The sequence below is a fragment of the Phascolarctos cinereus genome, unplaced genomic scaffold, assembly GCF_003287225.1.
Source record: "Phascolarctos cinereus isolate Bilbo 61053 unplaced genomic scaffold, phaCin_HiC Scaffold_2;HRSCAF=192, whole genome shotgun sequence".
NCBI classification, from domain to species: Eukaryota; Metazoa; Chordata; class Mammalia; order Diprotodontia; family Phascolarctidae; genus Phascolarctos; species Phascolarctos cinereus.
The window spans coordinates 164,900,975-164,928,466 of record NW_027555625.1 but is presented as its reverse complement, the minus strand read 5'-3'; the positions used below and the strand labels follow the sequence as shown (position 1 = coordinate 164,928,466).

The window sequence follows — 27,492 nt, the reverse complement described above, 5'->3', positions numbered from 1 at the left end:
CAGCAGTCTAATGTAATGGTACCCACAGTTATGTGACTCTGGAGTCACATTTTAAATTACCATTTACTAAAAATACCTTCATTGTGAGTCTTACAGAATTCAGTATAGCATGATATTCTAATCATGAGGCAACTAGGTGGCTCAGTGGATAGAGTGCTTACTAGTTCTAGATTCAGGAAGACCCAAGTTCAAATCCAGACTCAGAAATTTACTAGCTGTGTGACTGCAAATCACTTAACCTCTGTTAAGTCTTTATGTTTCCTCAACTGTAAAATGGGATAACAGCACCTACCTACCAGGTCCGTTGTAAAGATAAAAGGTAATATTTGTAAATTTTTTTGCAAACTTTAACAATGCTATGTAAATGTTACCATTATTAATACAGAAATCTTAATTCTTGGAATAGTTTCATATTATACATAAATATTCAAGAGCCATGGCATACGTATCAGTGATCTAAGAGAAGTGAGTTTTAAGCCGAAGTCAAGACACACAAGGCCTAATTCCAGTTCTGTTACTAAATTAATTTAACTTAAATATGGGTTATGTATCCCCAGTTGTAAAACAGAGGTAATATTACTTGTTCTATCTCAGTCATTAATTCAAGTACTTAGCAGCCTACTTTGTGCAGGGTAAACACAATGCTAGGTACTGGCAACAACGGTGAGATAATCAAGTTGCTTTCACATCTTTAGATGTACTATTTAAAGGCTATAAGAATAAGGTCACATTGTATTCAAAAGGAGAAAAAAGTCCTATCATTCTCGCTGGAAGTTAAAGACTAAGACTACTTATGACACCAGTCCATAAGATTAGTATTTCTTCAGTACTGTCCAGGTCTGAGGAAGAGGGAGGGAAGGGGTGGGGGGCAGCTGGGGAAGAGGTCCAATTACTACATAGCTGTAGATAATATTTACTATTACATTTTGTTTTAGGTAATATATTCTTTAAAAGTTATCTGTAAATGGAATTCTAAATGTGCTAGGGAGAACTAAATACCCTTGGGGATGCTTGTGGGAAGAAAGGGAGGGGTGAAATCATCATTGAAGAGGTAGATTTTGAGTTGAGCTTTAAAGGATAGGCGGATGGGCAGGAATTCAACAGGGAGAAAGGGAGTTAAGGAGAATATTTCAGGCCTGGTGACCAAAATAAGCAACTGTAAAGAACATGACAGCATGATTCAGTTTAGCTAGAATACAGAAAACATGGAGGGAAGTAGAATGAAAGATAGAAAATGGGGGCCCCTGAATACTGAGTGCAAAAAGATCTAAGGATAAAGATGAGATTAGTAATGAAGGCTGAATTAGTGAAGAATGGATTAGTGGGTGAAAGCCTGTTAGTAGGCTACAGCAACAGGCTAAGTGGATAATACGGATGGTTGCAATAGTAGTAGATGAGCATGGTTATGAGACATATTATATGAGTGTCAACAGGTCCTAGAAATTGATCAGAAACAAGAGATGAGGCAGAGTAACATCACTAAGCTCAAATATAGGAGACCAGGCAGTGCCGTCAGGAGAAAAAGATAAATTTTATTTTGGGCATTATGAGTTTAAGTCCTTATGGGACCTTCAGATGTAGTTGGCATTCTTTATTCAGTTAGATATGGATCTGGAATGTGAAAGAGGTTAGGTCTGGTGATACAGATTTGGGAATCATCTTAATAGAGGTGACTGTTAAGGTCCTGGGAGTGAATAAAATTTCCAAGGGATGTAGCATAGAGTTCAAATGGTTTCAATATTCTCAGTGAAGCAGGAAGCTAAGTTACCTGCTTCTATGTTTTGGGTATGGAGATGTGGTTGCTACATGAAGTAGAAAGAAAAGATTTAGAATAGTAGCCTGAGGAAACAGGCAGTTTGAGGGAGTAGGGAAGGCCTAGCTGAGACTAAGCAACATGTATATATGTATATGTACTGGATAAACTATCGTAAACTGTTCATAAACAAATTAATTATAAAATGTATTAAAGTCACTGATGAGTATTTAAGCAAGTGTTAGGATTTAATATAGACAGATGGAAAGGTAAAATGGGTAAAGCCAAACTGAGTAGAGCCAACTGGTAAATACAGTTGGGTAATTTAATAGTGTCACTGCTTTATAATAAAAACAATTCCCTTTTCAGGCATTCCAAAGTTCTGGCAGCTAGCTATAAACAATTCAAATGTTCCGTCTTTTTTTCCTGCTCAAAGGCTTTTTTTCTTTGATACCACACTAATGAGTTTTGCATCCCCATACACTGCAAAATTATGCTACATCTGCGAGCCTGAATTTTAAAAATATGCCACATTTACTATTAACCCACAAAACCAGCCAAACTCCTTTTGCATTCCTGAAACTCCCACATTTAGTATTTGCTCCTACTGACCATTCCGATTTTATTTGTGCATATATTACTGAAGTGCAATATTGACTCTTACAAGTGGTCAGTTATTAGTTGATAAGACCTAAAACAGATGAGACCAAAGATTTTAAATATTAAAAACTGAACTTTTCTTAAGTTTTATAGCAGCACACCCACCTATTTAAAAGTACTCCATCATAAAGCTGAAGGTCAGACAAAAAAACTCTCCACTACTGCAAAAAGAAAAATCACTGGAAAAGACTTCACAAACATTTTAAATATAGTTATTAGAATATGAACTTGCTTTTCATCTTCATTATGTTATTCTCATGTTTGAATTCATTTTCCAGATTTTTCCCCTAGGGAATTTTTTTTTAAAAACAGATAAATGAGAAAAGAGACATCTCTTGATCCTTCTATTCAGTCTAGCTCCTTTCCCACTTGATTCTCCCCTTCTCTGCCAAGCTTCTTCAAAAAGTCATCTACAATCCACTTCCTTACCATTTGCTGACTTGCTTCCTTAAAGTAGAACAAGTGAACAAAAAGACTTCAAATGTTTGTTGAAAAATTTAAATTCATAAAAAACATATAAGAACCATATATGTACGTTTCTAAGAAAGGTCTTAGGTTACTACCTCAAAAGATGTCAATAGGCCAACTATCAGTCTATTAACTAACAGTGGGAACTTGCACCACCATTACAGATTGCAACCTGTCTAGAATGTACTGGATAAGTTTAAGAGAGTTATCTGAGGCTCAGAGAGGTTAACAGACTAAATTGTGGATCACAGAGGCAGAATTTGAATCCAAGTCTCCCTGTCTGCAAGGCCAGTATTCTGTCTACTTGGATACAATGTCTTCTTGACTACCCTTTAAGGCTTGATAAAAAAGCTAACTTAAGAGACTTCCAGATTACTATGAACAGACTGATCTGTTGATAATTTGCCACAGTAAATAAATAATATCAAATTAGCCCTAACAAGCTTATATATGTAAGATTCTATAGAATTCCAATTCTTCAGAAATTAAAATTTTAAATATACATTAAAATTTAGTTTGCTGATTCTCACTTAATATCCAACTTGATTTTATGAAAAACATAAAATTTCAATTTCATATATATACTTAAATAAGAAATTTTTGTGTATAAAGACACAAAACCTGTAGGCAAATGGTACACTGGAAAGTGTGCTGGATTTGGAGAGATGGGGTCCGACTTGGGGCTCCTCCTCTCCAGATCCAGGCTCTGCCCTTATTAGCTGAGTAAGACACAACCTAGCCAGGCTTCAGTTCCCTCATCTGCAAAATGGAGAAGCTGGCTTCGAAGACTTGTTCTAGCTCTAAATCTATGCTTCATGGAGAAAAATATCAAAATATCAAAACAGTCAGCAAGATCAAAGTTTAATTCCTATGCCAGAAAGAGCTTCAGTCATTAAAAATAATTTTTTCTTTCAATTTAGGAAAATGCATTTAGGATGCATCAAAGCAAACAAGTTATTTGACTTTCTGTTTTTTCCTTGCTTGAAACTCCTGTGTTTTGCTTTTGATAGATTTAATTAGCATTGACAAAGCAGGATCTATGGATTTCTTTGCTGTTTCCTTTTGCAGGTCATTCTCTTTTCTCTTTATTGCCTTTGCAAGTTCTTGTTGTTTTTGTTCTCTCTGTCGAGCCTTCTCCTCTAGGATTTTTTCTACAGCTTTTGTTTTCTTGAAATTAGGATCAGAAGGATCTAAGTTGAACAAGTGGGAAGTATACATTGCTTGGAACCGAGTATCTGAAACATCTACCTGCAAATTCAAACAGAAAGAATAAAATCAATTCAAATGATCCAGCAATAACAAATGTCAAGGATCAAATCCTAGCAGACTGAAAGATCTCTGAGAGTAGGAACCACATAATTTTTCACTTTCTTCCCCCCCCTACGTTGACTAATAGAGTGTCAGGGATAAAGAGAAGGTATTAAAATAATTTATCTTTCTTTTCCTGGCATCTATAATCTTTTTAAAAATTTCTTCAATTGGGGTTTGATTCAAGAGTAAAACTAAGCACATTAAATCTAATTTTTTTTTTGTCTGATTAGATTTGGTGTCAGTAAACACCAACAACTAAGGTGTAAGTAAAAGGATTAAAAAGGTAAGAACCATAAGTTAATATATTATGTTAGTGAGGTCAAGGTAATAAATGGATAAATTCCCCAAGTGGGTCATTAATCTTCACAAGAGAAACTCACTCTTCCACATCCACAGATTGCCCTCTAACTAACTGCCACAAACCACTTTGAAAACATATGCTGCAGGCTGCAAGCGTGCACAAGCAGGCGCAAACACACACCCTCCTCCTTCCCCCCTCCAAAAGGGAAGAAAGTGTAGATAGCTTACAGCAACATCATTATTAATGGAAAAATAAATCAAAATATCCCTCTACTAAATATGGGTCAGTGGCACTAACTTTAAACAAAAAAATACAGAAGTCAGTAAAAAGTCACATTGAGTTTTATGGACAATCTAATTTGATCATGAGATGTTTTAGACCTGACTATTAACCTATCAAGGGAGCTCTATTACTGAAGATTTTGACTGCAAACCTATTCTTGTTTTAATTTTTTCTTAGAAAAACGATGGATTTCTACACAGAAGTAGTGCTGACCTACTGAAGAATGATTTAACTTGCATGTCCCTTAGGTTACCTCAAAGTCATCCTCCAATAGTTCCTTCTTTTTCATGAGTTTTTTCTTTTTCTTTTTGCTCAGGTTCTGTTGCTCTACAATCTTGTTGTAATTGAAGTGTTTCCTGCCATCCTCTTCATCATCCATCATAAGCAAAGCCATTTCAGCCTGTTGCAAGAAGGAACAGTTCACATAGACAACATTTCCTTCCAATAGAGTATGGGACACAGATGTCCCCTCTATAACCAGAGAACTCAATCATTAAAGCTCCAGGGTAACATTTGTCATTTGTAAACTGATTACAGACCATCATAAAGAAAACCAGAAGTCTTCAAACTGCAACAATGTAAAAAGTCTTTTGAAGCTACTATAGCATTGAGAACAGGTGAGGGGGGAAGTCTGTATTTTAAAACAAAAGAGCATTTCACTAAACACACACACACCCACACCCACACACACACCCCTTTTAAAACAAAGAGTTAGGCTGGCAAATCGTTGCAGGTAGGACTCTGTGAACTAGGAAATGTGACCTGATACCACAAGGCATTTTATGTTGCTATTAACCTCTCTCATATTCCTGATTTTCTGAATAACAGGAATTGATAATTTATTTCTCTAATATGATATCTATTTACCCTCTGACTTCCATTTTATTTTTCACTAAATAAATGTTATATCCCAGAGACTATATGATTAAACATTTCATCCTTACTAATTAAACATGTTGATCTCTGAATTTACACAAGTTGGAAAATGTCTTTGAAGAAAAATGACTTTATCCTTTCTGTGTATTTAATGTGGGGTATAAATAGAAGAATGTTAAAATACCATTACACATAATGGAACAAAATTAAGTATAAAGTGATATTTAAATCTTCATTTACCCTTATTTTATTTAAAGAATTAAGAGAGCTGTTTCAAAAAGAAAATTTTAGAACTCTTGGCAATCTGAATAATAATAATATCGTGATACTTTCTGTATCAATTAAATTTATAGGATAATTTCTCTTTTTGTCTTTGTGTGTCTCTCTCCTGTCATAAAAGGGCTGTAGGGCAGCTAGGTGGCGCAGTGGATAGAGCACTGTGGATAGAGAAATGCTTATTTGTCAGTTTGTCTTTGGCACCTATAACTCATTTTATGTGATTTATAACTTGATACTATTAACAAGGTTGGCAGTAATAGTGCCTAAGTCATAGACTCTCAGCATTTTAAAGATGGAAGAGATTTTATATTCCAATACCTTTTTCTGCTCATAAATGAGGAAAATGGGGCCCTGAGAGTTTGTGATTTGCCTAAGCTCACATAGCTGACAGAACCAAGATTAAAGCAATAGTTTCCTTAGTCGTCTCTCTTTTAGGCGAATATACATTGCCTGAATCTGCACTTCATGTTTTTAACTGAGTGTTTGGCAATATTTCTGTATTATTAGTGACTTTTCTTGAAAGACACCAGAATCTCAAAATGCAAAATTCAGCACTGTTTATACTGCCAAGTTCCAACTTTAAGTAGCCGAAGTAATTAAATTGTACCTTATACATCTTATATATCTATTTTAAGTTCTGGTATATAGTGAACAAATCTAACAGATACCTTCTTATTAAGTAAAACTGCATTATGAAAATATATTAGAAATACACTGCTGATGGAGCTGTGAATTAGTACAAATATTTTGGAGAGCAATTTGAAATTAACCTAAGAAAGTGACTCAAATTTCCACATCTTCTGACCCAGAGATTCTAGAGATACAAGGCATCCCCTTAAGGAGTTCAATAGTAAAAGCATTCACCATCTACTAAAATATTTATAGCACCACAGTACCATAAATAAAGCGGATACCATTGAGGAATGGGAAAAAATACACCAGGGTATATGGAATATTACCTTGCTATAAGAAATGATGAATATGAACACATAGGAATGTGGTTAGGGTTATATGAACTGATGCAAAGTGAAATAAACAGAAGCAGGAAAGCATCACACATAATGAATACAATGATATTAACAGAAAGAACAAAGAATTAAAATTGAATGCTGTGAAACTCTAATGACTAAGCTTGATTCTGAAGAAGGGATATAGGAATGTGAACCTTCCTCCTTCCTTCTTTGCAGATGTGGAGATTATGGGTATAGAATACTACTCATCATGGTACACTTGGTTGATGTGCTGATTAGTCTTGCTGAATTGTTTTTCTTCTTTCTTTTTAATTATTTGCTGTAAGGTAGAGTTTACTTGGTAGGCAATGATGGATGGATATAATTGGGAAATGAAAATGATATAAAAACAAAAGATAAAAAAGTAAAAGCACATTATGTATCAGAAAAATAGAAGACTTTCACTTAACCTTAATGGTCATAAAAGTGTGTGCTGACTCACTAGTATGTGTTTAGTAAATCAGCTGATAAGCATTTAATTGCTTATTAAATATCAGGCATTGTGCAAAGATCTAGGAACATAAAGAAAGACAAAAACACAGAAATCTTAGAGATTCAAAGAGCTCAACATTCTAATAAGAAAGATGACAAGCAAATAATTGATCCCACAAGATACATACATGGTAAATGGAGGGCAATCTCGGAGAGAAGGCAGGATACGATGATAACAAATGACAATGCAGGAAGGAATTTGTGTAGAAGGTGGGATTTGAACTGAGTCTTGAAGAAAATCAGGAAGAAGAGCAGAGTAGGGAAAACATCCAAGGTAGGGGAGACATACTTGTGAAAGTTTCACAACTCGTGAAAAGGTATGAATTTGGGAGATTGAATTGCTTGTTGTCCTTTTTACTGAAAGAGGACCAAAATGATATCACTATATTGCAGCCAAGGAATAGTGTGTCTGACTGCGGCTGATCAGATCAATATGAGCTCGAAAGACTTTCCTATAGGTTGGGCACTAATAGTGCATGTGAACATTTTGAGTGGAGATGTCTCTAAATTTGTGTGTCTCATGTTTCTTTTGAGCTACTGCAATTCTGCTTTGCTCATAGGGCACAGAATCTTCTTCGATGTGGGCACACCACACTGGGTGGTCCTCTGCCAATATCTGCCATGTTTCACAATCGATTCCAAAGTTCTTCAGAGAGACCTTGAGATTATCCTTGTATTGCTTCTTCTGACCTCCATGTGAATACCTGCTTTGTGTGAGCTCTTGGTCAAAGTGTTTTAGGCAAATGTATGTTTGCCCTTTGACCAATGTGGCCAGCCCACTGCAGTTGTGCTCTCTGCAGTAGAGTCTGAATGCCTGGCAGTTCAGCTTGAGAGAGAACCTCAGTGTCTAGTACCTTATTTTGTCACATGATCTTCAGAATCATCCTAAGACAAGCAAATGGAAATCATTCAGTTTCCTGGCAGGGGGTCCACTGCTCATACAAAAACTGATTAGTATACTGTCTAGGTTCCACAGGTGTACAATGAGGTCACCACAATGGCTCTGTAGACCTTCGGTTTGGTAGGCAGTCTAATATCTCTTCTTTTCCACACTTTCCTTCAAAGTTTCCCAAACACTGAGCTAGTTCTGGTAATACGTGTGTCTAACCCATCCTCTACATGTATATGCCTGGAAGTTTTACTGCCAAGGTAAGTGAATTTATCCACAGCATTCAAAATTTCTACATTTGCTGTAACCGATGGCTCCATGTATGGATAGTGTGGTGCTGGCTGGTAGAGAACTTCTGTTTTTTTTGGTGTTGTCAGGTCAAAATTAGCACAAGCAGCAGAAAATTGATCCAAACCTTGTTGCATCTCAGCTCCAGAAGATGCACAGAATGCATAATCATTTGTGAACAAAAAGTCACGTACCAACTCTCCCTGCACTTTAGCTTTGACTTATCTAGCCTTTTCAAGTTAAATAATTCACTGTCACTGTTGCAGCTCACCTTGATTCCATTTTTGTCTCATTGAAAGTGTCGGAAAACATCCTGGGGAACAAGCACACAGCTCTGTTTCACTCCACTGGTGTCTGGGAAAGCCCGAGAGCATTTTTCATTATCCAGAACGTGGGCCAGCATGCTGTCATGAAACTGGTATACAATACTGATTAACTTCTTTGCGCAACCACATTTTGCCATGATCTTCCACAAGTCCTCAAGACTGACAGTATCAAAGGCCTTGGTCAGGTTGATGAACATTGTATATAGACCTCTGTTCTGCTCCTGATATTTTTCGTAGAGTTTGCTCTTAGGCAGCAAACACCATATTGCCTATTCCTTGACCCTTTCTGAATCCACACTAGCTCTTGGTAGATAACCATCTTCCAGGTGAAAGATAAGCCTATTAAGGAGCACTCTGGCAAGAATCTGGCCGACAATGACTAAGAGAGACACCCCCTCTCCCTAGTGATTGTCAGAGGATAACTTACTTCCTTTTCCTTTACAGAGATGGAAAACAGAAGCATCCTCAAACTCTTAAGGGATAACCTCCTCTTGCCACAGAACCCAGAAAATTTCAGTCAGCTTTTGTATGAGCAGTGGATCCCCTGCCTTATAAATCTCAGCTGGAATAAAATTAGCACCAGGTGCTTTGCCACATGAGAGGAGCCTAATGGCATTCAAAACCTCTTCTTCAGCTGGAAGTTTATCTAGAGACAGATTGACTTCAACCTGAAGTATATAGTCAGTGGCTTCAGCATTGACTGATGATGGTCTGTTGAGAACACTATGGAAGCGTTCAGTCAATTTCTCCAGGATCATGTCCTTATCACTAATCAATGTGGCTCCATCAACACTCAGCTGAAAGGGAGCATAGGTCTTTGGCCCATAAATAGCCTTCAGGGCATCATAAAAGCACTCTGGATTGTTATACTATTGGTGTAAAACTGAATTTCATCTGTCTTCTTACTGAGCCAGGAATCCTGTATCTGTCTAAGTTTTGCTTGCGCTTTACTTTTGATGGAGTTAAATGCTGCCTTCTTAGAGAGGGACAAACTACCCTGCTGGTAAACCCTGTGGAGTTCTCATTTTTCATTTCGTAGCTTCTTAATTTTCCCATCATTTTCATTAAACCAACCCTGATGTTTGTGAGTGTTCTGGCCCAGATGAATAAATGGGATGGTGTACACCAAATCTCTGAAAGCTGCCTACTCCTTTTCTGCTCCACTGCTGCCAGCCTTTGTTGGCTCAGCTTTCCCTCCACGTCAGCAACAAACTGTTCCCACACAGAGAAGTGCTCTACTCTGTTGACATTAAGTCTTCTGGTAGTTGTCTTGCCTTAGGGACACTTCCGTTGAATGCAAATATTTAGCTCCAAGAGGATAAGGCTTATGATTAGTCCAGCATTCTGCACCACACATTGCCTTTGTCATTCTCACAACCTGTCTTTTCTTATAATGGCATAGTCTATTAAATGACAATGTTTCCTATGAGGGTGAATCTATGAAGTTTCATTGTGTTTAGGTAAATGGAAGACAGTTTTGATGATGAGGTCATGAGATGCACAAGTCTTAAATAGTAAGTGACCACTGCTGGTGCTATTCCAACTCCATTACTCCCAAGGACTCTCTGCCATGTCTGATAATCTGAGCCTATTCTAGCATGAAAGTCACTCAGAATTACAAGCTTGTACTCTCTTGGCATATTGATGAAAGGGGTCTCCAGGTCTTCATTAAATTTCTCTTTGACCCGATGAGGGCTCGTCATGGTAGAAGCATAGGCACTGATGATGGTGGTGTGGTGCTTTCCTGCAAGTGGCAGTCACATTATCACGAGCCTATCATTCACTCCTTCTGGGAGGCATACAAACTTGACTAGATGAGTTTTGATGGCAAAACCTATGCCAGCTTCACAGTGCTCCTCATCATCATAGCCACTCCACAAAAATGTGTATCCAGCTCCAACTTTGGTAAACTGGTCTTCATTTGCCAGCCTTATTTCCACTCAGTGGTGCTGTGTGAATGTGACATCTGCTGAGTTCTTTTGAACCAAGAGCTGTTCATCTTTCAGGTTTGCTGGATTTTGTGTTGTCCACAAGCACATGCTCATTCCATGTACCAGTGGTGAGTAGAATCATCTTTGCAAACGTTTTTGTACTTTTTTTGTGTTTCGACTATAGAGTGGGATCCCCACCTGCCACAGTAAGCAGGCCAGGGTTGAGAGCAAACAATTTTTAGGGCACCTTTTCTAGTCCCTTCCTCATGCCAGGAGATAAGCAGTGTGGTCCTTAAAAAAGGCTGCTCTGATGCCCACGGGACTGCCAAATCCCACTGCTGCTTCAGTCCAGTGAGATGACGACACTATGGCCTGGGCCGCCCGTATGCAGGGTTGTGACTACAGCATGTGGTATATCTGTACCTGCTGTTTTGTCATTTGTCTATCACCACAGGACTTTAAGGTAGGTAAAAATAGTAAAATGGTATGGGTGATGTCTTTTGACTTGCACATAAATTGGATTTAAGTAAGGAAGAGTTGTGTGAAGTTGTCAGCCTCAAATCAGAGTCCAGTGGCAAGACAAAAATCAAGACAACTGATGATGGCTCAGGATGCACTGGATGACTTTGGAGTCTTCAATATCTAATCAAGCTCCAGATGCTCCATAGCACCTCCTTCAGCTGCCTTCATGGCCACTGGAACAAACAGTTCTTATCTGACCATTATGTTGGGGGAAGTTTTCACATGCTTGAGGTAAACACCCCTTTAACTCATAAACAGGCTTGAGGCCCCTTGGTTGGAGCCACAGTTGAGAACTAGATGGCAGGTGGACACCAAAGATGGAAAGCAGCCCTGTAAAAAGGCTCGGCAGCTTTCCCACCAGAGATACTAGTCTTCCCTTAAGATCCTAGGAAATTGAGTTGTATGTACAAGAAACACCAAGATGGCCAGTAACCTATGAAAATATCCAATAGTTTCAAAATGGATAAGGATATACTGTTACATATGAATAATGATCAAATCTCCCCTTTCATATAAGAGATAAAGTTAAATATATACTTGTTAACATTTATGTTCAGATACACTGCTGAGATATGCACACAGAGTAAATATTTTACTGAAACGTGCTGATTGCCCATTGGGTGTGATATCTCCAAATTCTTACATTTTGTCTTTCAACCTCAGCTTCTTCTTCTGGAGATTCTTCATCCTTGGAGATTTTTTTGGATTTTTTCTTGGTGCCTGAAACAATAATCAGACATGTGTGAATTTTAAAGAATTTAAGGTTAAGAATACCAAAGCTTTGCTGCCAGGAAGACAGAAGTGAATTTCAATGGCATTTTACCATACTTCCCCCAAATCTTCCCTTTCTACTTCTTTTCCCAAAGTCTTTTGAAGTCACTTAGGCATTGACTTTAAACCAAATTACTGGAAAAGAACCACATTTTGTTTAAATAAGACAGTGATGATTTTCAGTAAATAAATGTTTTCACAATAATAACCACTACTAGTTGTATTTGACTCCAAAAAATTCTTCTGGGACTTTTCCATATCAATCTACATGAGATGAAATGCTGAACTCCGTGACATCTAAATTCAACATGCATTTGTTAGTCCCCTACCATTTGGAATCACTGTGCTAGGGGTACAAAGATAATGAAAACAGTTCCTGCTTTCAAAAGAGCTTAGATTCTGCTGGGAGGTTATGAGACACGCTCGAGTAAAAAAATACAAAATGTTAAAAAAAAATGAGAAGCATTGTAGTGTAGTATATAGAGAGTTGGCTTAGAGTCTGGAAGACCAAATGTTAAATCTTGACCTGACTCTGTGTGACACTGATGAAGTCCTTAAACCTCTTAGTGAAGGCCTGAAAAAGTGTAGAAGTTGTGTGGAGAGAAAGGGGCTGATCAAAAAGATGTCAAGAAGGTAGGTTTCACAAATGAATGGACATGTGAAATGAGGTAGATGGAAGAGAGTCAAGAATAGCTCCAAGGTTTCAAAGCCAGGTGAGTGGCAGGAAGGCGGTTTTATCAACAGGAATGATGAAGTGTGAAGGAGTTTTGGGGAGAAATAACAATTCCATTTTGGATTTAGATTAGGGAGTCATCTACACAAAGATGATAATTAAATCTACAGGAGCTAATAACATCACTAAGAGAAAGAATATAGAGGAAAGGGCCCAGGGCTGAGCTTTTCAGGATGCCCACACATGGTAGGTAGGAATAAGATGATTCAGCAAAGGAGGCTGAGAAGAAGCAGTCAGATAGGTAGGATGAAAACCCTATTGCCAATGTCCTCCTCCTGAGTACTCTCTCCTACCCTGGCTTCTGTGACACTGCTCAACTCTCCTGCTACCCATACATTTACAGAGCTGCCTGGAGTTTTGACAGATTAAATGACTGGTCCATGATCAGACATACCGTATCAGTCAAAGGCAGCAGCTCTATTCACTATGTATGGCATGTGTTACACTGAATTAGGAGCTAGGGATACAAAGAAAAACAAAAATAGCCCCTGCCCTCAATGAGCTTACACTCTAATTTGGGAGACAACATGCAAACAACTGTGTACCAGCAATATATAAACAAGATAAACTGAAGATAATTTCAGAGAGATGGCAGTACCATTAATGGGGATCCAGAAAGGCTTCTAGCATAAGTTAGGATTTTGATGGTGTGTGTATGTGTAGGAAGTTCATATATATATATATAATATATATATATATTTCTTAGTGCTTCTCATCAAGACAAATGTAAGCCTACAGCCTAGTAATAACTAATAATGAAATCTTTACCACATATTTCTCAGGTTCAATACACAAAATGATAAATCTACATTAAAATACCCTTTTCTTCTATCTTATTTTTGTCTTTATGTCTCTATTATCTAGCACAGTTCCTAGCAAACAGTAGGAACTTAATAAATGCTTGTTGATTGATTATCCTTCCTACAAGTGTCTATATTCAACTTCATCTTACCAAGGTCTGATTTTCAACCTCCTAACACAGCTGCTTATTTTTTTTTTAAGGCAACAGTTTCTTTTGAAGTCAGTGAGAATGCTGCATGTGCACAGATAGTTCTGTGGCAGGGACGAAAATCAGGCTGTATGTGATTAATACAAAAAAAAAAAGAGATAAAGATCTTCATATACAGCTGTGGGAAATAATTTCAAAGAGCCCATAATGAGCTGTTCCAGGTTTTATAACAACCTGGTGAAAAGTCATAAAAATAAACTTGAAAGACTACAGAATAGGCAAGGGGAAAAGGGATCTCAAAGACTTCCAGGGCTAAAGATTACATTCAATTTTACTATGATCAATTTTGGGGGGCAAAGGAGCAAGACTAAAAAAAGAACTTACTATATGCTATGACAGTGGTTTTGTCAGACAACAACACGTAAATTCCTGTTCTAGATTTTTAACAAGATCTTACTAACAGATTTCAATTTATAAAAACCAAACAGCTTTTTCTCTTTTGGAAAGCATTCAAAACTTAGGTTGGACATAAGAGTATAAGGGAAATTAAAACTGCCTGCTCTGAAACTCTATCTCTATTCTTTAATGATTCCATTGGCATGTAATGAACTACATCTACTAGGACCACTGAAAAGAAGTACATCTGGACTGATTACACTAAGTCAAAAATTTTACAGATTTGAAAGTATGAAACTCAATTAAGTACAGCAAAAATTGGAAAAAAATTACAAACAATAAAAGTGGTACAGATTTATTAATATTAAGTATTTCCTCCTCACTGAGTAGACTGCCTTCAGGAATCTCATATGCAAATAGGATTTTTGTAAATCAAATACCTGTAGCCCTGCCTCTGACTTTCATGATAAAAACCACAGAATTTTTCTCATAGAAAAAAGCAAATTAGCTAAATTGGAAACTTCTAAATGTTAAAAAATTGAAAAAAAATTGGAAACTCCTTTTGAAAAAGGGCAGCTAATAATCATAATAAGTGACTTTTATATAGGTTTTAAAGTTTGCAAAACACTTTACATACATATGGGTAAGAGTTCTTGTCCAGCTGGCAGCTCTAGCTCCTATCTAGAAATTCATTTTTTCTACTCCAACATTCTTCTTCTCTTATGACCTTCTCTGAAATATTTCAAAAAGGAAAAACGCCCTTACCGAATATTCTATTATCTCACACTTTCGCCTCCTAGAATTTCCTTTCCTTATTTTTTATTCTGAATGTATAAAGTGCATGACTACAAATACATGACCAATGAAAGCCATTAACATTATCACTGCTGCTGTAAAGGGTGTGACAATCTACTGCCCTTACAAATCCACGTGGAATCCTAGCAATTTGTAGGACACAAAACCTAACTGCCAGTCCCTACTAACTGGTACCCATCTATGTCAGTCTCCATCCCTTTCAATTTCTGATCCTACCCTTTTCTACCCCTTCTACTGCACACACTAGTATCCATGTTTTCTTGTTAAACTGCTTTTCGTATTAGATCTGTGCCTTCTCTCACTGGAAATTACTTTGTATTTATTTATATTTGTACATGCTGTTTTCCCCATAAGGATGGAAATTCCTTTAGCTCTTTGTTTTGTTTTATCTTGCTCTGTCTCCCTAGTGCTTAGCATATAGCAACTGTCTCACAAATTCTTGTTGAATTATAACTAATGCATGATGCAGTTTCTTCTGGGCTACTTGAGATGGAAAACCCATTTGTCCCTACCAAATAATGGTTTATTAAATATATAAAATGTTTAGGACAAAACAAAGCACATTAAAATAAAGTTAGAACCTTAGTTCTACTTCATTTAAAAATAACAATTAAATTAATAAACCAAAATAGACTTTTTAAAATCTTTATGTAGCAATAAGAAAAATTCTTGAGTAATTGTGAAAAAATATAATAAATACCAAAGCCATTAGAGTTTCTGAAACCATAGCAAGTATATTTTTAAAAATTTTATTTGGTATGCATTTTATAGGAAATTTAGGAAAAAAATCACAAAGTTCATCACTGAAGAAAAAAAAGTTAAACAAATTTAAAGTGTTAATATTAAATTATAACCTAAGGAGGGTCAGACATGAAGTCTAGTATCAATGAGTTTAATTTTCCTATCTTTTGGAGGTTATGTTTAACTATTTGGCTTTATAAAGTAGCTTTGGGCAAAGGAACAGTAAATCCAAATGGTTTATAATGCCTTTGTCCCACATAACGAAAGGACTTAAAAGAGATAACCATTTAAACACTGAGGAATTATGCTCATCACGTTGAAAGTATTTTTGAAAATAAAACGTTTAGTTTCATTGTGAGCACACTCATTTTCTAATTGTACTTCTAGACATATGACTTGTAATTAGTTATGATAATTAAGGGAGTATACAAATATATAACCCCCAAAACTTGCTATAGTGATTTATTTCATGTAATCTCTCAACATTTTAAAGAGAACTGTTATCAGTTAACTATCCTACCTGAGTTTGACTTTTTTATCTTCTGACCAGTGGAAAGTTTTCAGCAATGAAGTGGCCCAAAGAGAAAACAGCAAAAGGGAGAAAGAGTAAAAGAAAAAAGGCCAAAATAATCCACAAACTGTACTACTGGTTTTAGCAAATGACAACTGATTCAATATCCTTTATTTTTTAAGTACTAAAAACCAAATGTGTCTTTGCAATAAATAATTTACAATGAGCACTAAAAACGAATGTACCTGTATGGCTCACCTGGGTAATTTTATTTCAACATAATAAAAATAAATCTACAAAAAGGTGAAATCCAAATTCCAACTCTTCATAGTACTGCCTACTATGGTGCCTTAAACCCAGTGGGTCTACAACAAGTTTTGTTAACTGATTAAGTTCCTCTCTAAACATCATTATCCTGGTTCAAGAATTCACAATACTGCTCCCATTATTCTCTATTTATTCTTCTTTATAGCTTACAGATATTGGTAAGTATAAATTTAAATTTTGGGGGGGATTCTTCAGAATTACAAAGTTACTGAAGGTTGTCCCCAACTAAATCCATTTGACTACTAGTAAATCTTTATTACATTCCATGTTGCATACTTCTCAGGTAATCATTACAAAATACAGTATGAAGGGAGACATACATTTATCTGCTCTTTCTTTGATTTGAATTGTGAGAGGAAAAATTGGGGGATATGGAAAAAAAGGTAAAGAGGATTTTAGGATTCTGGGACTCTAGAGTTTTGAGGTTAACGTTTGAGAGAAAAGGCTTAATACTACTCTATGGAAAGATACTTAAATATAGCACAAGGTGGATCTCAACAAGGTAGAAGACAGTTAATGCCCAGATTTTTCCTGAGGAAATTCCCTCTTGGGAAAAAAAAAGTAAGCCCAGGTATAAAGATCTATTTTCAGGAAACATTACAGAATTTTCAGAATGACATTTTAAAAGTCATGATAATTTTATATTCATTTTCCCAGGAAACTTTTGCTAATTCATCTCTAAAATGTTCACAATTTGAAGATACTGATTCTAAGAATCCTAATATATAAAAAGGCACAAAATCACTGAATTTATCTTACTACTTTATCCTAAGCTCTATAACCAACCTGAATAACTACACCAACGAAAGAAAACTTTGTAACTAGAACAAGGAAACTACAATCTTTTATATATCTCCAATGCAAACTTGGTTTCCTGAAATCAGAGGATAAGGCTCAAATCCATCATCTCCTGGAAATAACTGCTCAGGTACGAAAAAAAGCAGAGTAGGCAAAGTTTCCATTTCCTTTCCAATTTGCAAGAATCTCACTTATTACACATTATCTTTCTTTACACACCTTAATCTTGTTTTCACCAGTATGATGTCAGTACTTAAAGATATAACCACCAGGAAATAATTTTAAGTAATGTAGATTTCCATGTTGAGAGCCACTTTGGCCTACCAGTCACCAGGGACAAAAAGTAGAGAAAATTCATAAAATGAGTCTTTTTCCTGTGCCAGTTTGGCTCTGTCCCAGCATCATGGCTTTTGGGGGTATGTTTTGTGAGAAATATCCAATTTTAGGGGAGGATGAGAAGTAGTAGGGGAGAATGGAAAGGAAAAGTAGAAAAGATTAATTAGATTTATGTTGGTCTCCAAAATGATTTATCTAAGTGTTCCTCTGTCTGTTTCAAGTAACTAAAGCATGCATTTCAGCAAAGAATAAAAGAGTGGAGGACTATTAAGTGGCATAGTAACAGAGGTTGGCAGTTTACAAGTTCATGGGTTTAGAAAAAAGAGAGTGTGACTGAATTATGTGCTAGACTTGTGAAAAAGGAAGACCTGGTTATCACTCAATATGTGACACCTGTGTGACCACCAGTATGTCACAACCTTTCAGCCTCAGTTTCTTTATCTGAGAGCAACAAGGGGGTATGAAATCCATAGTACCTACCTCACAAGGTTTTCAGATTCAACTGAAATAATATGTTGCAACTTGGAAGCACTGCATAAAAGTCAGTTATTGTTATTATTACTACTCTAGATGTACTTTTGACTTTAAAGACTCTACCGCATGATTCAGTTGTTCTCTCCCCTTGCAATGTTCTTCTGTCATGACAGAGCCTTTCTTCCACTGGTGAATTACTTTTGGGGAATGGGCACAGACAGCGATACTTTATTCCCCTCTCACTTATGGCATCTGACTCTAAGGATTTTGTCACCACATCCCACCTCTTATCTCACCCTCCCCTCCAACCCTATTAATATGCTGTCTTCCCCATTAGCACATGGGCACTGTAAGGTGACTGCTCTTCTTCTATCTGTATCCCCAATGCATAGCATAGTCCTGGGCACACAATAAGAACTTAATAAATAAATGCCTGTTACCCACCTAGTGCTGGCAGGGATCTTGCAGATCATCAAATCCCAGCCCTTCATTTTACATAAAAGGAAACAAACCCATAGAGGCTGAATGACTTGCTCAGGTCACCTATGGTCACAAAGGAGCAGGGCTGAGATGGATATTCGGGCCTTCTGCTTTCCAATACTATTACACAAGACTACGCTGTCTCTATATACACACTTGATTTTAATTACTATAATTTATAAAGCACCTTCTAAAGCATTTCCAATTCATTAGATATGTCAGGCTCTGTAGCAATTGATGTATTTCAGAATTACAGACTTCACAGATGGAAGAACCACACTAGCCAACTGATCCAAACCACACCTGAAAGAATATCCCTATACTAACATATCATCGGTCTCTGCTGAAAGACTTCCAGTGATAGGTAACCCTTTACCTCTTAAGATAGCCAATTCCACTTTCGGATAGCTCTAATTATTAGAAAGTTTTTCCTGACATCGAGTCTACATTTGTTTCTTTGCAAACTACCCAGTGCTCCAAACTCCATGATCTAGACCAGGAGTTGTGACCCGTGGCCTCAAGGCCACATGCAGCCCTCTAGGTCCTCAAATGCAGCCCTCTGACTGAATTCTCGTGGCCACAAGTTCCCTACCCTTGGTCTAGACCAAAGAGAAAGTCTAATCCTTTCTTCATAAATAGTAATTCAAATCCTTGAGGACAGCTTTCATGTCTCTACTGAGTTTTCACTTCTCAAGACTAAACACCCACTCTCCAAGTGATTCTCATATAATATGGAGTCAAGTCTTTTCACTATTCTGGCTGTTTTTTTCTGAAGAGATTCTCCAGGTTATCAATGTCTTTCCTAAAATTTCGTGCCCAGAACTCAACTATAGCACTTCAGATGTGCTCTGAATGGTGGTGCTGTGAGACATCAAATAGCCAAGTTAACTAGGTTGACATCTGCCCTGCAGCTGAACTCTCTTTCATGTGTTATCTCACTTAATTGAAATGTGAGCTCCTAGAGAGCAGGGATTGTCTAACTTTTTCCATTTGTTTCTCTAGGGTTTAGCAGAGTACCTGGCACATAAGCATTTAATTAATGCTTTTTCATTCATACATTCCACCATAAATTTCTATTAGCTTATTAGTCAACAAATATTCATTAAGTGCTGACCAAGGACTGCTCAAAGTTCTGGGTATACAAATAAAAAACATGGTCCCTACCTTTGAGGAGCTCGCATTCTAATGGTGGAGACAATATGCCAAAAACACATAAAAGATATATACAGTATAAATGCAAGGTAATCTCATAGAGAAGGCACTATGTAAAGTGTCTGTGTGTTCCTTCTCGATCTTCTTTGCTAGATTATCATCCACATCAAGCCTTGCAAAGCTTTCTGGGGCCTTTTTCTCTTGTGCTTCCTACACTGACTGCTCAGTCATCTTATCAGCTCCCAAGGGGCTAGCTACCATATTTTTGTATAGCTCTAAGACCTCTATGTCCTAGGATTAGGCACTCTCCTGAGTTCCAGTTCTGTATCACCAATTCCCTACAGGACGTTTTCAAGTGGAAAAACAGTCTCAAACCCAACATGCTCAAAAAGCGGAACTCATCTTTATGCCAAAATCATCTCTCTCCATTCTAGGGACACTACCCTCACAATATCTCTTACACATCTGGTCCCCTACTATATGTAGAAGAAAAATATTAATACCATACTCTGTATTTGGGCACAAGTCAGCTAGAAACAGGGGCAATTAAGTGGCGCGGAGGATAGGGTGCTGTCCCTGGAGTCAGGAAGAGTTCACATATGACCTCCGATACTAAGTGTGTGACCCTGGGCAACTCACTTAACCCTGCTTGCCTCAGTTTCCTCATCTGTAAAATGAGCTGGCAAAGGAAATGGCAAACTACTCCAATATCTTTGCCAAGAAAACCCCAAATGGGGGTCACAAAGAGTTGGACACAACTGAAATGAATGAACAAAACTGCCAGAAATAATGTCCAGGGTAGTTGTGAGGGTCTAATGGGATAATTGTTATAAAGTGTTTATTAGTTCAGTGTCTGGAACATAGTAGGTGTTTAATAAATTCTTTCTTCTTTCCTCCCTCCCCTAGATTTTTTTCCCATAACAGTTCTGGTATACCCTGAATGTAAAAGTGAGTTTTGTCAAAAAACAACCCCCCCCCCCTTACTCCTCCAGCCCAAAACAGAAACCCTGTTATTCAGGCAGCAGTCCTGACTCTCTGGACTTTTCCTATCCTGTTACAGAAATCTTTTCATCCTGGAGTGTTCTGCCTACATTGTCCCCATGGAGTCTTCCTGTGACTGGCTAATTCCTGGACCAGGGCAGCCATGCCTGTGTTCCTCTCCAAGCTGTATTCCTGACTCTGTGAACTTTCTTAACCATGTACCAGGTCGGGTACCCTGCCCTACCTCCTTTCAGATTTCTTTTATAGGCTGTCTTCCTCCATTAGAATGTAAGGTCTTAGTGGACAGGTACTGTTTATTTCTGGTAGTATTTATATTCCCAGCACTTAGCATAGTGCCTGGCACAGAGTAAGCACTTAATGCTTACTGACTGACCAAAAAGTTCTCTTTTCCAATCCTTAGGACTCTAGCCTTTGTATTGTCTTGTATGTGATATGCATTATTTATTCATAGCAACTATTAACAGCTATTAAAAAACAACAACAAGAAAAAAACTAATCTTCTCACTGTTCTAATGTCAAGAAGCCTGTAAGGCCTGCAGAGGAATCAATAACAACATCTTCAGCTATCAGGTCTTTTTTAAGGTCTTTGTTTTCTGAGGATTAATTAGATTGCTTCTTAACAACAGTTTGTCTATTCTTGACACTGTTTTTCATTTCCAACCATGCTTTCTTTTGTTCTTCTGTGTGACTGATTTTATTTTACTGTTGGTTTGAATGATCCTTAAAAAGGCTGAATTCCCAAAACAGGTAGTATAATATCAATGAAATATGTTCTCTGAGAACTACAACTTTTTCACATGACCATGGAGTAACAATCATTCTTAAAAATAATGGAATTAAAAGCAAAACAAAAGAAAGCAATGAAACAAGCACGTATGGCACAGAATCTAGCAGTCCAGCACTGAAATGACAGAGACCTAACTAAATTTGGGGAAACTTGTTTAAGTTTCATTCTGGCTGAGATCAGACATTTTGAGTCAGCCTACACGCACACACATAATGCTGTCAAAAAGTAAATAACATAAAAATAATTGTTCTCAATAATTTGCACAAAATTCCATATACATATATCTTTTCTCTCACAGAAGATAAGCTACTTGAATACAGGGGCTGTTTCATTTGTGTCCTTGCATCACTAGCATCTAGTACACAATACCTGGCACAAAGAATGTGCTTTAAAAATGCTTTATGGGCTGCCTAGTTTTACCACAAGGAAGTACAGCAGAATCCTTAAAAACTCAAGTGGATTTATGATCTCTTTGATTTGCACGTTACCTCTAAAAATTATCCAGTGGGATTCTTATTCATGTCCTCCCATAGTTTATTTTCCTAAAAGCTGTAACTACTTTAATATAGCCAAATATCTTATTCACTTCTCTAGCTGCTCTATTATACTGTTGGTTCATACTGAGCTTCTAAAAGTCTATTAAGACTCCTGGATCTTTTTCAAGTAAACTGAAGCTGTCACCTTGATTTCTTGAACTCAGGTGTAAGACTTTATATTTATGCCTATTGTATTTAATCTTAATAGATTTAGTCTATTGTTTTAGCTTGCAAGATCTTTTTTGGCTCCTGAGTCTAGCCCAGGGTCATAGGATCAAAGATTTAGGTCTGCAAGAAGTCTTAGAGGTTATCTAATCCAATTCCTTCATCTTAAAAATAAGGAAAGCAGGCCTCAGGTCACCTTTATCCCCTGATGCCAAATTCAGCAATCTTTGCAATTAGTTAAATTAACTGTGTGATTAGTAGCCTTATACTGTTTAGTCTAGAGTGTACATGACAATAGTACACATTTAAGTAGCACTGTAAGGTGGTATTTTTTTTTTTGGTGAGACAATAGGGGTTAAGTGACTTGCCCAAGGTCATACTGTAAGCTTTTAAAAGCATTTTCCTCACACAACAACTCTTTGAAGTATACAGTGCAAATATTAGTCTCTTTTTAAATGAGGAAATGGAAGCTCAGAGAGTTTAAGTAACTTGCCCACAGTCAACAGAGATAGGATGTGTTACAGTAGAGACTTGAGACCCAAACTTTGACTTCCATTTTGGCATTCTTTCCATCATGCCAGCCATGCTGGTTCTGATATGTATGCAAGGGAGCAAACTGGACCATTCTAATCAGGTTCATTTATCTCAGAAATGACAGAAATACTTTTGAGACACTCAAGGAATTATGGAATTTACTGCGTTTCTAAAAACTAAACGGCTCCAAGTTATTCTTTTTTTCATCTTAACCTAATTCTTAATCCAGTGAAAAAGTATAAACACCGACTTACCTATTTTTCCAACTTCTTCAGCAAAGTATGGATCATTCAAGTCAACATCAGACGGAAGCTCATCTTCACTGGTCTCTTTTTCATTAACAGACTGTAGCTAAACAAAAACACAGTACTTTAGATGTTATAATGCCAAGTGCAGTAACACAAATACATGGAAAAATATTGGATACTGCTTATTATTGTTGATATAAAGCAAAAGAACTTAATTTCCCATTGTTTTCTTATTTAAAAGAACTATTATGAGTTTAACTTTTAACATTAAAACTAGCCAGATTAAAAAAATTGAGAATTATTTACATATTAAAATTTCAAAGTATAATTCTGATATAATCCCAACATTAGGTCATTCTTTTCAGCAGATTAATACATAGGATCTTTACCCAATTTCCAAATCACCCCATATTAGTCATAGTAAGAACAGTAAGCATTAGTAGCCTGAAGTATAGTACTGGTGTTATAACTGTTGTTTTGATTTTCATTTAAATTCTAACTTGCTTGAGGTTATTTTGTGCTCCTTTCAGTTTCCAGTCCTGAAGTATCTAGTACTTCGGTAGTATAGTCAACTTCACAAAATCAAGTGTACAAAATAAACAATATAGACAAGCAATATGACATTTGGGTAAATTGGACTTTAACTAAATAATCTGATCTTAGTGTAAAATTTCTGCACCACAAAGCTCAGAAAGAATATTATAAAATTCTATTTTTTAAATACATAAGAAAGCCATTTGGATAAGCTGTATGGATTTAAGAAAGATAATATTTTTTGAGCTTTATAAGATGAATTCAGCAGTAGCAATAGCTTTTTGGTCAAAGGGGACAGGCTGTACAAAGACATAGAGATGAGGGGGTTGTGTGTGAGCAATAGCAAGAAGGCCAGTTCTCCTGGACCATGGAGTGAGTGGAAGGAAGTAACGTTGGAAAGGTAGGAGGGGGCCAGGTTATAACATTATTTTGAATTTATTCAGCAGGGGAGTAACATGGTGAAAATTAGACTTCAGGAAAATTAATTTGGCAGCTGTGCTAAGTATGGATTAGAGTGGAGTAAGACTTGAATAGGTAGAGCAATTAGAGGGCTACTGTAATAGTCTAGGCAAAAGGTGATATAGGACTTAGCATAAGGTAGTGTACCATATTTTACTAATAACTAATCCAATGCTATGCTTAGAATATTTAGAGATGTGTAACACACACACACACACACACTCTCTCTCTTTGACCTTCTTCTACCCATACTATAGCCTGCTGGATTCTATTTTTGCTGATGGATTCTTTTCCAAACTTCTCCATCTTTTCCTAGTTTCAGATAAATAGTGTAATTTAGTAATTAACTCAATTCCCAACTCTTCATTTGCTGTTCTTAATCTACTATATTTACATCCAAAGTACAAAATTCCTATCCTCAATCTCCCCCACCCCCCCACTATTATCTATTCATTACTACCTTCTGTGGGGTTTCCCACTTAGTTCTTGGTCACTGTTTCCTTAGTGTCCTAAGCATATGTACATACAGATGTTTACACACAAGCCACCATTTATTCATTCCTTGTTTTAAAGCCTTATTTATTTTATTAAGGTTTTGCTTTGTGGTTGTTTGGTATGCCAAAGGCCCTACTTAGTACTGGATTCTTACGTACAAATGTTTGAATTCTTTGGTTGCATTAAAAAAAAAAATTCTGCATTCATAAATGAATATGCTCAGATTTTATAGTTAAGACAATTTTTGGAGCACTGCTGATTTCCATTGCTTTTTATGTACTGTATTCATCATTCCTTGTCATAAATGAGAAACCCTGTGTGATTCCAATAGGTACTTGCTGAGATATGACTGTTTTCTTTCGAAGGGCTTATTATAGATTTTATCACTTAGCACAGTGCCTGGCACATAGTAGACTCTTTAATAAACATACTGATTGATACTGAACATGATCTATATGTTTCTGGGTAAGTTAGATTTGGAGTTTCTCTCTAAAGATGTTCGGTATATTCTACTACTCTGAAATCTAGCTTTAACTTGCAAATTGTCAGGGAAATTTTCTTAGCTGATTTCCTGAAAAATATTACTCTGATTCTAGTCTTCATATTTTTCTGGGAGATTAATAATTTTCAGGTTCTTGAACTGAACTCTGTCTTTTGGGCATTTCATTTGTAAGGAACTTAAATTGCATCTATTTATGTTGTTTTATTTTTTCATTTCCTTACTCTTGGAATTTTTGTCTTTTACATAAACTATACTCCTCCTCAAGAGAACTATCATATTACTAAAAATTTCCAGCTACAGTTCCAATGTATAAGTTCATCTTTGTTCTTCCCTTATTAATATTATTCCATCTTTATTGGTTGCATCTTTATTTCTATAATCTTATTAACCACGTTTAAGATTCTTGTGGTAGGTCTAGTTTTGATGGGGCGAGAGTATCCAACTGTTGTATTAATTCTTTTCCTCTGATGATTACTTTTCCTCAACTCCATAATATTTATTTGTTGTGTTGGAGCTTTTTGTTTTGTTTTTATTTAATCATTTCTTCAGTCGCTCTTTCTCCTCTTCTTTGGAATAATATTCCCAGTAAGGATTTCTTTCCTTTCCCCTCTGCTTCTGTTTTTAAAAACTTTATTTTGGGCATATGTTGGTATTCTGAGTTGATGCTGTCAGGCTTTGTCATGGCCACTAACTCTGCAATTATGCTGAAACTATCCCACAGCTATAATGGTTAGGGCAAACACCCAATTTTTAATGAAAAAGATGAAAAGCACTATATTTAATCAAGTAAATGATATGCTATGCAATTTTTTAAAACGTAAATCAAGGAAATCAGATACCAAAGCAAACATACACAGAACCAACATAACTATACTTTACTGTATAAAATTCTTATCTTCTTGTCATGACCGCCATATTTTCACACTACAACAAATTAGTAGGTGAATAAATATTGTTATAGGGTCTAGGAATCCAGAAAAGTTTTGGGGGGAGTAGGTTTTAAATGATACCCTGGAGAAGACTTTTAGAAATATTTAGGACTCCTTAGTAACTTTTAAATAAATTGATCTGGGCATGTTTAAGTTTTGTTATTCTCTCTTTTTTTTCTTTATAAATTTCCCTATAGCAAGCACGGTCATTAGACATTAAGTTTGTTGGGCTTTAGTGAGTGTCAAAGTACAAAGTCTTTCTGCTTTTCTGAGTTTCTATATTCTCAACCACTGTAGTTATACTTCCAACTCTAAGGTTATAAGACATTTGTATTTGCCATTAATCAACCTGAGTTGTTATTTTTGTTCCTCATCTGTCACCATGTTATTGCTTCACAGTGTCAAAAGCCTTAAAACTTGTTTGAATGGCAGCTAAACACAAAGGCTGCATCCCCCATACATACAAAATGAAATATCTTTCCATTGAAGCCATAGATAGGGCATACTGCTTTGTAACAGTGGTTTGAAGACTCAGAATACTGCCTTTTTTCCCACACAGGATGAGATTATAAAGCAAGATTGGCTTCTTCTTTCCCCATCCATATACACTCGAATTTATAAACCCAAATGAATAGTATGAGTCAAAAGTAATTGCATCTGGAGAATATATATTTATTCTAAAGGTATGACTACTGGTAAAATCCTTTCAATTTTTCTTTATAATGGTCTACAATGCAAATCTGCCAATAACTAGAGGCAGTTACATGTATTACTTTTAATCGCAAGACATTTTCTCCTGTCTGCTACTTTGTCTCTTTCCCTTCTACAACTGCTGCTAGTGGATTGAGCCAATAATGGAGGACCTCTTGGACAAAACAACTGTGCAAATGCAAGGGTATAAAGAATGAAGGTGAGATAGTGAGGAGACAATTTAGGCAGAATGCTGCTCCTGCCATCTTGCCAATGCATCTACTATGGTGAGGCTTAACTAGCTGAACACAACAACTAAAGCTTAACTACTATAAGCTGAAGGCCGACCTTATTTTGTGAACTATACATCTGCAGTAATGTTCCACTAACTCCAAACACCAATATACCTAGAGTGGACTTACACCTACCTCACTATACTACTGGCTAACCTGATTGTGCCAATAGTTTTACTTCTGAAAAATGCACTTAGGTGGTATGCTTAAATAATTATTAAATAATAAAGTATGCTGTAATTTCGCAGAGTAATATGTTCAAAAAGAAATATTTTTAAACATACCTTCTGCTTCTTTTTCAGTTTTTTTTTCTCTTTCTTTTTCTCTAAAAATTGTTCCCAAGGAGTCAGTTTATCTTTTCCTTCCAACTTGTTTTTGACCATCTCTTCAGCACTTTCTTTAAGACCTGTAGAAAAATCCAAAGAATAAAATAATTTATGTTCTTA

General features: G+C 36.5%; 1 protein-coding gene across 2 annotated transcripts in view; it reads right to left on the bottom strand.

Annotated features, from left to right (window-relative positions):
* Nucleotides 1–1,976: 1,976 nt before the first annotated feature.
* Nucleotides 1,977–27,492, bottom strand: part of ESF1 (ESF1 nucleolar pre-rRNA processing protein) — a 98,966-nt gene continuing 73,450 nt past the window's right edge. For both annotated transcript variants that reach the window (XM_020986195.2, XM_020986203.2), the window contains exons 10-14: nt 27,331–27,452; nt 23,151–23,247; nt 12,032–12,108; nt 5,029–5,175; nt 1,977–4,129 (exon numbers count right to left, since the gene is read on the bottom strand). In XM_020986195.2, coding sequence (XP_020841854.1) covers nt 3,836–4,129; nt 5,029–5,175; nt 12,032–12,108; nt 23,151–23,247; nt 27,331–27,452 — 737 coding nt within the window. In that variant the 3' untranslated portion in view covers nt 1,977–3,835. The remainder of the gene's footprint in view (nt 4,130–5,028; nt 5,176–12,031; nt 12,109–23,150; nt 23,248–27,330; nt 27,453–27,492) is intronic.